This window comes from Artemia sp. Qi Xiang Cuo, chromosome 11 (assembly GCF_049724085.1).
Source record: "Artemia sp. Qi Xiang Cuo chromosome 11, ASM4972408v1, whole genome shotgun sequence".
Lineage (NCBI taxonomy): Eukaryota > Metazoa > Arthropoda > Branchiopoda > Anostraca > Artemiidae > Artemia > Artemia sp. Qi Xiang Cuo.
In genome coordinates, this window is record NC_142804.1 from 64,185,780 (window position 1) to 64,199,519 (window position 13,740).

Consider the following 13,740-nt stretch of genomic DNA (forward strand, 5'->3'; position numbering starts at 1 on the left):
GTCTCCCATGTCACTACAGTGGATAAGGAAATGTGTAAACCCCAAGAAACAACCCCTGGATGACCTAGCTTTGATTGAATGATCTCTGAAAATTCGCATGTCAAGAACAATTCTTATTAAAGAATCAGCCGAAATGTCAATCAATTTAAGCTAGCACCAAAAAAAACCATATGCAGGGGGTTTATCTTCGGGTTTATCTGGGAAGCCCCGATGCCATATTATATCAAAAGCTATAGCAAATATTAACTGAAAAAATCCTGGTGTCTTATCCCCTTGAGTTCAATCCCTTCCCGGTTCAGTGACACTAGGCAGTCTAGCTTTGAGTGTTTTCGGTAAGGTCCATATTGGAAGTCATCTAAAAGGTTCTTTCACTTCAGGTATTGTTAAAGCGAATCATTTGAAATGCTTTCAAGGACTTTCAACGCCCACGATAGGAGGACAACAGGCCTATATGAGCCCGCATTCTTCAGATCTCTATCTGGTCTTGTCTTAGAATTGATATTAGCAGATTTCCATGCCGGCGGAAAGATTCCAGAGCGAAAGCACTGCTAGACAATGAATATCAGAGGTGCAACTCCAGGACTTCCGAAAGCACTTGGTGTCATACTAGGACCCGTGGAATTAGTCACATCAAAACGCTGCATAATGCAATGTACTTTAAAAATTCAAGACGTTACGGAATCAGACGAATTTAAGGGGTGAAAAAATTCACACGAACAAGGACGTTTTTGGTTTGACCAGGGAAATTAAAAAACTCAACCACCATCATCCAGATTTACGGATTCGGCGAGGGCAGTGGAAATAGCTGTTTGCTTGTCGATCTTTAACCAGAGTTCTTATAGCGATAAAATTGAGGCTCCCTTAAACAATGGCATAATCTTCTTGGGAGATCTGTATTAGCTTTTTGTAGAACAATATTGGAGCTAGGAAGTGAATTTCTCCTTGTACGGATTCTGAATTGCGGAATCATATAAACGGCGTATTCACAGGTTTTGGTGAATGCAAACCTGTCAGCTTCACCATTCCAACGTTCACTTACTTCAATGCCTTTTAATTTGCTCAGATAGTCTTCTTGCAGTCGGTGTCGAGCCAAGATTATTTTCAGTTATAATATAAATAAATAATTTGAACTTCCTTAAGAAATCCTAATAATTCCGAAAGTAAGATAAAGCAAAAACAGCCCTTGATACAGCCCTGATTAAACTCATGTAGCTGCATACTCACTTTGATTTATCATTAGAGGCAAACGGTGAAATCAGATAAAGGCCAAGGGAAGTTCATATAGAAGTCATACAGAAGCTCATATAGACTTCTATAGAATTATACTCACTGTGATGCATCGTTAGAGGCAAACGGTAAAATCAAACAAACACCAAGGGAAGCGTTTGGCAGTTGGGTTGACAGTTGTTTAGTTGGGGCCTTTAGACCTCCCCCTGGACCCCAAATCTTCAAATACACATTGTTTAAATTTGGGCTTTTTAGTTGTCACGATCTATCTGTTGATTCGCAACGACAACTAAACCTTCAAAGGTAGGCCATGACTGCAAAAAAATGCACGACATATGGAGGTTTTTTCAGTAAAAATTACATTCCTCTTTTTTTCTAATGTACAAATATATATATGGTTGTGCAAGGTGAAATCAGATAAAACGCCAATGGAAGCTTATCTAGAAGTCATATAGAAGTATACTCACTTTGATGGATCGTTAGAGGCAAACGGTGAAATCAGACAAACGCCAAGGGAAGCTCATATAGAAGTCATACAGAAGCTCATACATACTTCTATAGAATTATAATCACTTTGATGAATCATCAGAGGCAAATGGTTAAATCAAATAAACGCCAAGGGAGGCTCATCTAGAAGTCATATAGAAGTATACTCACTTTTTTGGATCGTTAGAGCCAAACGGTGAAATCAGGTAAACGCCAAGGGAAGCTCATATAGAAGTCATATACTTCTAGGCTTCTATAGAATTATACTCACTTTGATGGATCATCAGAGGCAAATGGTGAAATCAAATAAACGCCAAGGGAGGCTCATCTAGAAGTCATATAGAAGTATACTCACTTTTTTGGATCGTTAGAGCCAAACGGTCAAATCAGGTAAACGCAAAGGGAAGCTCATATAGAAGTCATATACTTCTAGGCTTCTATAGAATTATACTCACTTTGATGGATCATCAGAGGCAAATGGTGAAATCAAATAAACGCCAAGGGAGGCTCATCTAGAAGTCATATAGAAGTATACTCACTTTTTTGGATCGTTAGAGCCAAACGGTGAAATCAGGTAAACGCCAAGGGAAGCTCATATAGAAGTCATATACTTCTAGGCTTCTATAGAATTATACTCACCTTGATGGATCATCAGAGGCAAATGGTGAAATCAAATAAACGCTAAGGGAAGATCATCTAGAAGTCATATAGAAGCTCATATAGAAGTATACTCACTTTGATGGATCGTTAGAGGCAAACGGTGAAATCAAATAAAAGCCAAGGGAAGCTTTTGGCAGCTTAAAGACAAAATCCTGTCTAAACCACAAAGTCCCACTAGGTTCTTCCAGAATTTTCTCAGGATATTTTGCAGCTAAAACAAATTTCATTATTAATACAATACCCACAAAGAAGGTGTAAGACAATGGTTTACAAGGCGGCGCGATTCAAGAAGCTTCAATTTTATGCCCAAGCAAGACTAAAGTCACATCGTTAGATCTATCTTGAATATTAGCCCTAAAGCAACGGCTGAAAGTATAAAAAGCTCAACTGTACTAAGTTTGTCAAGAGTTAGAGAGAAAAAAGGGTTTCATTAAAAGAAATAAAACATGTTAACAACAAAACACTAAGTCGATAAAAACTTGTATGATTAGACATCACCCTTTACAAGACACTACATACACAATTACTACCAACCATCTTTGACCCCCCCCCCCACCCCTCTCAAACAACAAAACAAAAAAATAAATAATAATAAATAAACAAAATTATTTAATTTTTAATAAATATTCTCGACCTAACTAGACATCAAAGATACAAAGTTAAAAATCATTCATCCACTCTCTCTTCGTCACCCACCTATAAGAAAAAAAAAAAAAAAAAAAAAAAAAAGAATCACAACCACTAGAGAGAAAAATCGCTCAGCAGGGATTAAAGTTCATATGTAGATAAACAGTGTTCTTTTAGTTAACTGCAGAATTCATTTAGCTCATCAACTGTCGAAACAGCCTGGGGTTGCCTCAGGCTGTAACCTCAGCAGTTCCTCAATGAGGTACTGCTTCCCACACCCGACGGCCAACATGTCTTATAGAAAAAACGGATCCTTTGTCATAACCTGAGGTTGCCAAACTAGCGGTGATGCTCTAGTCAGGTGATTATAGAATTTAACAGCACTTATAAACATTTCCCTAGAACACTCAGGTAATAACGCGCGTGTATATTTAAACATAAAAACAGCATTATAAAAACGGAATAGACAAGCAATAGGTAATTTGCACTTCATTATATCTATGTCGAATAGACATATCACGGTTATTTCCAGTTAAAACATGTAGGGCATTATTTTGTAAACTTATAAGGGAACGAAGGTGAGTTAAAAACGTACTTGACCACTCAAGACAACTACAAAGAAGGTATGGGTAAACCAAAGAAAAATAAAGCAATCTCGTAATATCTTTTGGAAAAAAAATGTTCAGTTTCCTCATCATCCCAACATTTCTTGAAACCTTGCTACTAACACATTAAATGTGCTCTTTGAAGTTAAGATACTCGTCAACAATCACCCATAGATACTTTGTCGAAACATCCCGATGCAGAATACTTTCACCGAAGTGTATTATGTCAATTCAAGGGTAGTAATTGCTACTTATCCCGCATATTATAAAATGGTATTTGTTGTGGTTTAGCTGAAATCCGTTCATCCTCTTCCATTTTTCAATGTTTAACATGCCACTCTGAAGATTCTGTATAAGAATTTCCCCGGTTTTTGCAGCAACAGTAAGATCCGTGTCATCGGCAAAATAGTTTCGATGCTCGAATTTCACTACATTTTAAATACAAAGACAGTCCTTTGATAGTATTTCGTTGGTTATAAATATATATAAGAAACAGTAGAAGCCCCAAAACAGAGCCCTGACGGACACCAAATTCAACACTTTTAACTTACCATTTAGTTCACCAGCACTTACAAACTGTTTTCGATCTTGAAGAGAAGATTCCAATACCCGAAAAAAAAAACACCACGAAAACCACAATTCCTCAGCTTCACCATAGGGATTCCGTGGTCCACTGCATCAAAGGCTTTCACAATGTCAAAAAAACAAAAAAACAGATGCAGCTTCCATCCATGGTCCAGAGCATCGTTCACATAAGTTGTGAGAAAAAGAATAGTTTGGTCAGTTGGCATTGCTTGTCGGAATCCAAACTGGGTTTTACTAAAATACTTATTATTCTCAAGAAAATCAAACATCCTACCACTATCCAATTTTTAAAAAATTCTAGAGAAAACTGGCTGCAATGACATAGGCCTATAATCATTCAGCGATTTTTTTTTTGCTCCGCCCTTAAAAGCGGAAACACTCTAGCAATCTTCATAAAATCGGAAAAAAACACCAAATTTTAGGCACATATTAAAAAATAATAATCAAAACCTGGTCCCATATTTTTCGAGAAAACATACTTAAGTACACGCAATGAGAGGAATCCAGCACGTGAAGCATTATTTCTCATATTCCACAAGGTGGCATGCAATTTAATAGCAGCCACTTCTTTCAGATATGCAGATATATAACTTTCCTTGGGTAGAAACTGGTGGTATGTTCCGTCCTCAGAAAATGCTATAGTGGAGGTGGTGCCATTTACCAACAGTAGAAAAATGGTCACACATATTATGTACAATCGAAGCATCGGTATTGAAATTTTCGGGTTAAACCGAACTCTTGGAGCGGGTCAAAACAGACTGAATCCACATTTGCCTGGAATTACCTGTAATTTTTTTAAACTCATTTCTATAATAACCAATTCACCCTTTTTTAATATGTTATTGGATTCAAAATTATATTTCATATATCTCACCTTCGCCTCAGGAGACACCATAGAAAATATATAAAGAGTCTTTGCTTTGGCATTACCTTCGTCAGTCCTCTAGTAGCCCAGGGTTTTCTAGGGGTAACATGAAAAGCCGGCTTTGAAATAACTGTACAACTTTCTTTTAACAATTTATTTATTTCTGAATATCACATTAAAAACTTTTCATTCACTTGCAGATCACTAGTTTGTTTTTTAAAAATTCAAACTGAGTGTTCTTTAATTTTCTTCTGAATATGCTAAGAGCCTCAGCATCCTTTTTCAATTCGGAAATTTGTTCTGATATATTCATAGTTGTAGGAACATCAAACTCTCTAATAACAACAAGAACACCAAAATGATCAGAAACACCATTCAAAATAACATTAGCAAAATCATACTTCACTTTAACAAATATATGATACAAAAGTGATTCCTAGCCCTAAGTCACTCGAAAACCTATATTAAGTGTCGGTCTTAAACCGTAACGCAATATAAAATTTAAAAAATTCCGAACTCACAGGTTTACATTTACTGAAAATAGATCAAGATTAAAGTTTCCAAAAACTAAGCATGAGCAATTTGAACCTGATAACTTATCCATTTGTATTCCTAGTGATTCTGTTTTTATTCCTACATGTTACTATAGCCTGGTCGGGCATTAGTTGAACCTTGGCCCAGAGAATTAAGTTTAAGTTAAAAAACAAATCAAAATCTCATTAATTTCGACCAAACTAAAAAAGTATTAGTCACCATTGGGAATCTATCCCACATTTGACATGATCTTGCATGTTGTAACATGCCTTTATCTAGGGCTAGGAATAAAAAAAAGCGGGCAGAGCAAAACACAGCTGCCAAATCAATTTTAAACCCCTGCCAGAACCTTACTTCAATATTAGGCCCACAAACAGCGAGTACTGCAAGATACAATTACCGAGCCGAGATTGGACTACACTTAGCAGGGTTCTCAGTGTAGTAAAATCTTTACAAAATGAAATCTACAAATCTCTGTAAAACGCGGTTGCCGAATACAAATTCGATTACTGTGAGAAGTTTGCTTTGGGATTATGCCCAAAACACTTTTTGACGCAAAATACAGTTTCGAATCAAAATTCAACCCTGTCAGAATATAGTTTTCGCTCTAGACTGAATCCCAAAACATCATTGGGTTTTTCCAGGTGAGTTGTTTTTTGCAGATATTTGAGTGAAGACCCCTGCTAAGCCGCGGTAAGACAAGATAACGTGTATTTCAAGCCAAAATATGGCCATTTGCACAAACAACATACAAGATAAACGAATTACAACAATCGTCACAATAATAAAGAAGAAATAAAAACTACCCTCTTCATTTTGCAAAAAAAATTATCAAAATTATGGCCATATACAATAACAACATACAAGATTAACAAATTGCAACACTCATCACAATAAAAAAGAAAAAATAAAAACTATTTCTTTATATTTATCTCTTCTTTTTACAAAAACAAACTGATCAATATATCTTCCACCTAGACAAATAAACCGGTGCAGCTTGCTCGTCAAGGTATCAGGAAGCAGCAATGCATCATCTCCAAATAAATTTTCTCTTAATCCGAAAAGACCCCAAAAACGACTCAGATAATGCTCCAAATTTTTCTCCTCATCTTCGCAAAGAGGGCAAGCAAACCTGCCGTCTGGGACACTTTTCCTCCTTTCAAAAACCTTCAATCTCGAACGAATCGGAAGGCAATCAGATCATAGGTGTATCGAATAGGTAAGACATCTAGCCGGTAAATTTAACGTAAAATAGAATTTCTGCCCATATACTATCTAAGCCTATTTATAATATCTTAAAATTTTAGAATTCTTAATCTTCTCACCCCATTTCTGTATCGTCTGGTCCTCCAGCACCGGCTTGATTCCCTTGTCCAACTATAATTGTTGACTAGTTGGTCCATCATTCCAAGCGAAAGAAAACCTTTTTTATCTAGTAACTCTTTGATTTTAAAAGGCCAAGATCTTTTCCTTCGTAACTGAAGTAACTCATCACAAAAAGCCTTCAGTAGCCTATCACTGGGTAGCTGTACAACCATTAGCCAAAATTTTATATTTTGGACCATTCTATCATAGGCAGCGCATTTTTCTTTTTCTTTTTGTTTTCTTTAGACCAGGATACATCGTATCGAAGGAGTTGTCGTAGAAACTTCGAAAAGGGCTCATTCGATTAGAAATTGGAGTGGCTAGTTTCCTTTTAACACCTCTTCCACGCCAACCATTTCCCAAACACATCCAATCAAAATTTTGGGATATACATTTTGTTCAGCGTAGTTGATTTCCAGATAGAAATTATGTTTTTGAGGAGGACACTATCCCACAACCCTCAGGGCAAGGGTTGCAAGTTATACCCTGGGGGTAAGTGAGATTTTTTTACAGAAAGCGTTGTCGCAAAACTTCAAAAACGGCTCATTCGATTGAAAATTGAAAGGGCTTGTGTCTTTTTTAATAGTTGAAAGTAATTGGAGGGCAACTTACCCCCCTCTCACGCCCACCATTTCCCCAAACATCCAGTTTAAAATTTTGAGATATTAATTTCATTCAACGTAGTTAAAAGTTCTGGAAATTAGGTCTTTAAGGATGACAAACCCCTCAGAGCCCTCAGAGCAAGGATTTTAAATTATACCCTGGGCGCATATAAAGTTTTTATAGAAAGTATAAGAATTTACTGAAAAAAATTTGCGTTGTCACTTTAATATACATATGCTGATATTTATTCCTTAAAATATTAATTAATTTTTATTTCTTAAAGTTATAAAAGTGAAAACATTTAAAAGAATTTTTTTCAGTAAATTAATTTGAATATTTTCAGTAAATTAAAAATTATATTCTGGCTGTTAGAAAGCATAGGGTTTAGAACCCTACTCAGATTAATTCCTGCTCGTTTCCAGTTTGACTTATTTTAATTTCTATTTGTTTTAGGTTTCATTTATTAATTGATACTGATTTGTGGTATTGTATGCTTGGTAGATAATTTTATTCTATTTTGTTCATTTTTTGTTTAATGGAGTTCTTTACTTTTTTTTGAAAAACTTATTTTGTGGAAAAATTTTTTTTGATTAATTATAGGCAGCGCACTAGCGCTACCTAAGTAAAGAACGATATGGTCACAATGTGTTTTTGGTTTCTCCATACCCGGGCACTTCATATTGAAGGAGTCGTCGTAGAAACTTCGAAAAGAACTCATTCGATTGGAAATTGGAGTGGCTAGTGCCCTTTTTAATAGTCAAAAGGGATTAGAGGGCAACTAGCTCCGCCCCCCCCCCACACCCATCATTCCCCCAAACACATCCAATCAAAAATTTGAGATAGCCATTTTGTTCAGCGTAGTTGAGTTCCAGAAAAAAAAATATGTTTTTTAGGAGGACACTCCCCCACAACCCTCAGGGCAAGGGTTTTCAGTTATGCCCTGGGGGCATATAAAGATTTTATAAAAGGCGTTGTCGTAGAAACTTCAAAACAGGCTCATTCGATTGGAAATTCAAAGGGCTAGTGCCCTCTTTAAAAGTTGAAAGTGATTCGAGGAAAACTAGCCCCCCCTCCCCAGGTCCATCATTTTACCAAACAAATTGAATTAAAAATTTTAGAGCGCCATTTTGTTCAGCGTAGTTGATTTCCAGATAGAAAATATGTTTTTGAGGAGGACACTTCCCCACAACCCTTAGGGCAAGTGTTTTAAGTTATGCCCTGGGGGCATATAATGTTTTTATAGAAGGCGTGTCGTAGAAACTTCAAACAGGCTCATTCGATTGGAAATTCAAAGGGCTAGTGCCCTTTTAATAGTCAAAAGTGATTGGAGGGCAACTACCCCCCTCCCTCCACGCCCATCATTCCCCCAAACACATCCAGTCAAAATTTCTAGATAGCCATTTTGTTGAGCGTATTTGTTTTCCAGATAGAAAATATGTTTTTGAGGAGGACACTCCCTCACAACCCTCAGGGCAAGAGTTTTAAGTTATGGCCTGGGGGCATATAAGGTTTTTATAGAAGGCGTTGTGGTAGAAACTTCAAAACAGGCTCATTCGATTGGAAATTCAAAGGGCTAGTACCCTTTTTAATAGTCGAAAGTGATTGGAGGGCAACTAGCCCCCCCCCCACGCCCATCATTCCCCCGAACACATCCAATAAAAATTTTTAGATAGCCATTTTGTTCAACGTAGTTTTAAGTTCTGGAAATTAGGTCTTTGAGGATGACAACCTCTTCACAGTCCTCAGGACAATGGTTGTAAGTTATGCCCTGGGGGCATATAAAGTTTTTGTTGTCGTAGAAACTTCAAGTAGGGCTCATTTGATTATAAATTGAAATGGCTTTGTGTCCTTTTTAATAGTCGACAGTAATTGGAAGGCAACTAACACCCCTTCCACGCCCACCATTTCCCCAAACACATCCAATCAAAATTTTGAGATAGCCATTTTGTTCCACGAAGTTTAAAGTTCAGGAAATTATACCTTTGAGCAGGACACTCCCCCCAAGGTCTTCAGAGCAAAGGTTATAAGTTATACCCTGGGGGTATTTAAGTTTTTATTGAAATCTTTGTCGTAGAAACTTGAAAAAGGGCTCATTCGATTGGAAATTCAAAGGTTTAGTGCCCTTTTTAATAGTCAAGTGATTTGAGGGCAACTAGCCCCCCTCTCTCGCCCACCTTTTCCCCAAACACATCCAATCAAAATTTTTAGATAGCCATTTTATTCAGTGTTTTGGATTTCCAGATAGAAATTTTATTTTTGAGGAGGACACTCCCCCACAGCCTTCAGGGCAAGGGTTGTAAGTTATGCCCTAAGGGCATATAAGGCTTTTACTGAACGCGTCGTCGTAGAAACTTCAAAATGACTCATTCGATTGGAAATTGAAATGGCTAGTGCCCTTTTTAATAGTTGAAAGTAATTGGAAGGCAACAAACACCCCTTCCACGCCCACCATTTCCCCAAACATGTAAACTTTGGAAGTGGGTTTTTCTGTTGAAACCAATAATTAAATTCTAAGTATATGTCAAAAGGTCCATTCCCTAGTCAAATCCCATTTCCTTGATGATTAAATTAATTCTGAATATTTGCTGTAATTCCTGGAAGTTGACAGATTAAAATAGAGCAGTTCTGTCAAATGCCCGGATGTGTATCTGCATATTGCGCTGAATATAAGTTACCAATTTAGATTATTTGAGTCAGTTCTAATTCTGTATCTGTCCTCGCCAAATGTACATCCAATGTATTATGTGTACAAACAAACATTTTATACTCTAAATATAAACTATGTGATGGTTAGAGATTCTAGACATCCTCCACCGGTAGAACCCAGATAATAGGCCAACGCTACCATAAGGCCCCAAAGAGAAGAAGTCTCACTTTACAGAGAAGTAGATAATTCACAGAGAAGTGAACACAGAGAGTTTACAAAGTGGTAGCAGCGGAGGGATTCGAACCCCAGGGCGGAAAAGAGTTCCGTGCCAGAGAAAAAAATAGTCGACAGGGAGGAAAAGAGTTCCGTGCCAGAAGTCGACAGGGCGGAAAAGAGTTCCGTGCCAGGGAAAATGACAGATAACAATTTTGTGTCTTGGCTATTGAATATGTTTGACGGCCTGTTTCTAAAAGAAAGTGTTCTTTATTGTTATCCGCTAGGAGGCGTTGGCAAGGACAAAGGGTACCCTAGAACAGCTAAAATAGTCTTGCCAAGTGTCCTAGTAGATTCGGCAATAAAACTGGCTCATGATAGGAAAACAGAGAAAATCTCAAAGAGTACAATATAATAAAAACGCTGTAGAACGATCAGTTTTTCGAGTAGGGGACATAGTTCGAGGATAGCTCCGTTTCTAGCGTCAACATGAGGTTCAAATGGAGCCTAGTCTAGTTAGTGTAGAAGTAGATAAAGGAGAAAGAGGTTAAAGTAGGCTCGAGTGGAGAATCAAGTAGTCTTAGGGGAAGCAATAGGAGAACAAGAAATAAACCTCCAGGTTATTATAGAGAGTATTGAGACAATTATAGATAAGTAGAGTAAAATGATTGTAGAGATTAGTATGCTATTGCAGTATAAACAGTGTTGGGACTTGATGTCAAGTCAAAATGAGGATGTAGCTAGTTTTTATGCTGATTAACTGGACAGGAGAAATGCTTTCTTTGAAATAGGAAAAATAGAAAGATAAAAATGACAAGCAAAAGATGTGTGACAAATGATGTATTTTGATGTACTTTCTCAAATGATGTACTTACTTCCTTTTGATATTTTATAAATAGTAAAAGAACCAAATAATTTAGAAAAAAAACTAAAGCTTTGGTAAAAGAAAAGTAAAAGAAAATCTCATTGTGTTTCTGTTGAAGATTATCATTTTTGTTTAAGTACTCCGTTCAAACTAAAGTTCTTTTAAAAAGATATTATAACAGTATGTAAATTTTTCTGTTAGGTGTAGGTGTGTGACTTTTTAGCATACTCAGCAGGACAATATAAAGAAAAATGAAAGTGCCAATTGGGAAAATATTTTCTTGTGTCTTGTTGATTCAGTTTTAGTGTCAGTATTTTATTTTATGTTCTGAAAATTCCCTGTTCGACACGCATTGGAGAAGTTCTCACTACTTTTTTGAAGATATGTCTGAAAATTCCCTGTTCGACACGCATTGGAGAAGTTCTCACTACTTTTTTGAAGATATGTCTGAAAAATCCCTGTTCGACACGCATTGCCAGCCCAGTCTTGATGCAACCTATTGCCCAAAATACTTGATAAATTCAATTCAAAATCAACGGATAGAAAGGATAGAGGATAGAAAATCGTCTTTTTTGAAAAAAAAAAAGATTTTGAAAATCCCGGGGAAAATCTGTAAGCTTTGGAAGTGGGTTTTTCTGGGTTGAAACCAACAATTAAAATTCTAAGTACATGTCAAAAGGTCAATTTCCCAGTCAAATCCCATTTCTTTGATAACTATATTAATCCTGAATATTTTCTATAATTCCTGGAAGTTGACAGATTAAAATACAGTAGTTCTGTGAAATGCCCGGTTTTGTATCTGCATATTGCGCTGAATATAAGTTACAAATTTAGATTATTTGAGTCAGTTCGAATTCTGTATCTGTCCTCGCCATATGTACATCTACTGTATTATGTGTACAAATAAACATTTTATACTCTAAACATAAACTATATGATGGTTAGAAATTTTAGACATCCTCCACCGTTAGAACCCAGATAATAGGCCAACGCTACCATAAGACCCCAAAGAGAAGTCTCAATTGCCAGAAAAGTAGATAATTCACGGAGAAGTGAACCCAGAGAGTTTACAAACATATCCGATCAAAATTTCTTGATAACCATTTTGTTCCACGAAGTTTAAAGTTCAGGAAATTATACCTTTGAGCAGGACACTCTCCCCATAGTCTTCAGGGCAAGGGTTATAAGTTATGCCCTGGGGGCATATAAGGTTTTTACTGAAATGGGCAACTAACCCCCCTCTCACGCCCACCATTTCTCCTAACACATCCAGTCAAAATTTTGATTGGATGCCTTCCCAAGGCCAGAACATAATTTGCACTTTACTGAAAAAAACATGAACGTTTTTACTTTTATAACTTTAATAAATCAAATAATATTAAGATTTTGATTACTAAATGTCAGTAAATGTATATTAAACTGACAATGCACATTCATTTGTATTTTTTTTCAGTAAAGTGCAAATTATGTTCTGGACATGGGAAGGCATAGGGGTTTTGAGCCCAACTTATGTTAATTTCTGCTCGTTTTGAGTTTAACTCGGTTATTTATCGTAATTCATGTTTATCTTCGGTTTCATTTATTCAACAATGCTGATTTGTGGTAGTTTCACGCTTGGTAGATTATTTGATTTTAAGTTTGCTCATTTTTTGTTTAATGGAGTTATTTACTTTTCTTTGAAAAACTTATTTTGTGGAAAAAGGTTTTTTAATTAATAACTTTTAAGAGACCACAGTCTAAGGTCTCAAGAAACTGAGTATGGGTCATTCTATGCAGCCCGTACAATCTCTTAAAATAACATAACTGAACGCTTTCTAACTGGGCAGCGTTCTCATGTCCCCAAATCTCTGCCCCGTAATGGAGAATTGGCAATATCTTAGATAAAAAAAAAAAAACCTCTTCAGCAAAGACAAACTCTTTATTCCACTAATTTTATTCAGGAAAAGTGAAAGTGATGCAGCTCTTCCCGTAGTAAATACTTCTTTAATGTGGGAGCTCCATCCACCATTACTTTGGAAAATAAAACCAAGATACTTTACTTTTTTCAACTAATTCCATTTGTTATCCTCCAAATACAAATTAATTTTCAATTTTTTCTTTCCCTTTACTAAAAATAACCACTTTAGTTTTCATAACGTCAAGCTGTAACTTTTTCATTTGTAAATATTCCTCAATTAAAACTTTCCAATCTTCTTCTAAGGTTATATCCCTCACTAACTTATAATGTTTTTCTTTCATCGGAAACTGCGGAGCAACACTTGGTTCTTAACTATCTAGATCAATAGAATCTTCTTCTATACTCTCAGGACAACTAGGCCAAGTATTAGCTTCAGGGATTTGTAATTGGCGTTTTCCTTGTCCATTTTCCTGCCCAAAATTGATTTGTATCTCTTACCATATAGACCTTCTCTATCTAATTATGTTCCACTCCAATTTTCTCCCGGTATTTCCTCCGTTT

At 36.3% G+C, this 13,740-nt stretch overlaps 1 protein-coding gene across 1 annotated transcript in view; it reads right to left on the minus strand.

Moving 5' to 3' along the window:
• LOC148947238 (nardilysin-like) overlaps positions 1-13,740 on the minus strand; it is a 154,293-nt gene that overhangs the window by 47,382 nt on the left and 93,171 nt on the right. The window contains exon 11 of the mRNA XM_089096942.1: positions 2,449-2,584. Coding sequence (XP_088953068.1) covers positions 2,449-2,584 — 136 coding nt within the window. The remainder of the gene's footprint in view (positions 1-2,448; positions 2,585-13,740) is intronic.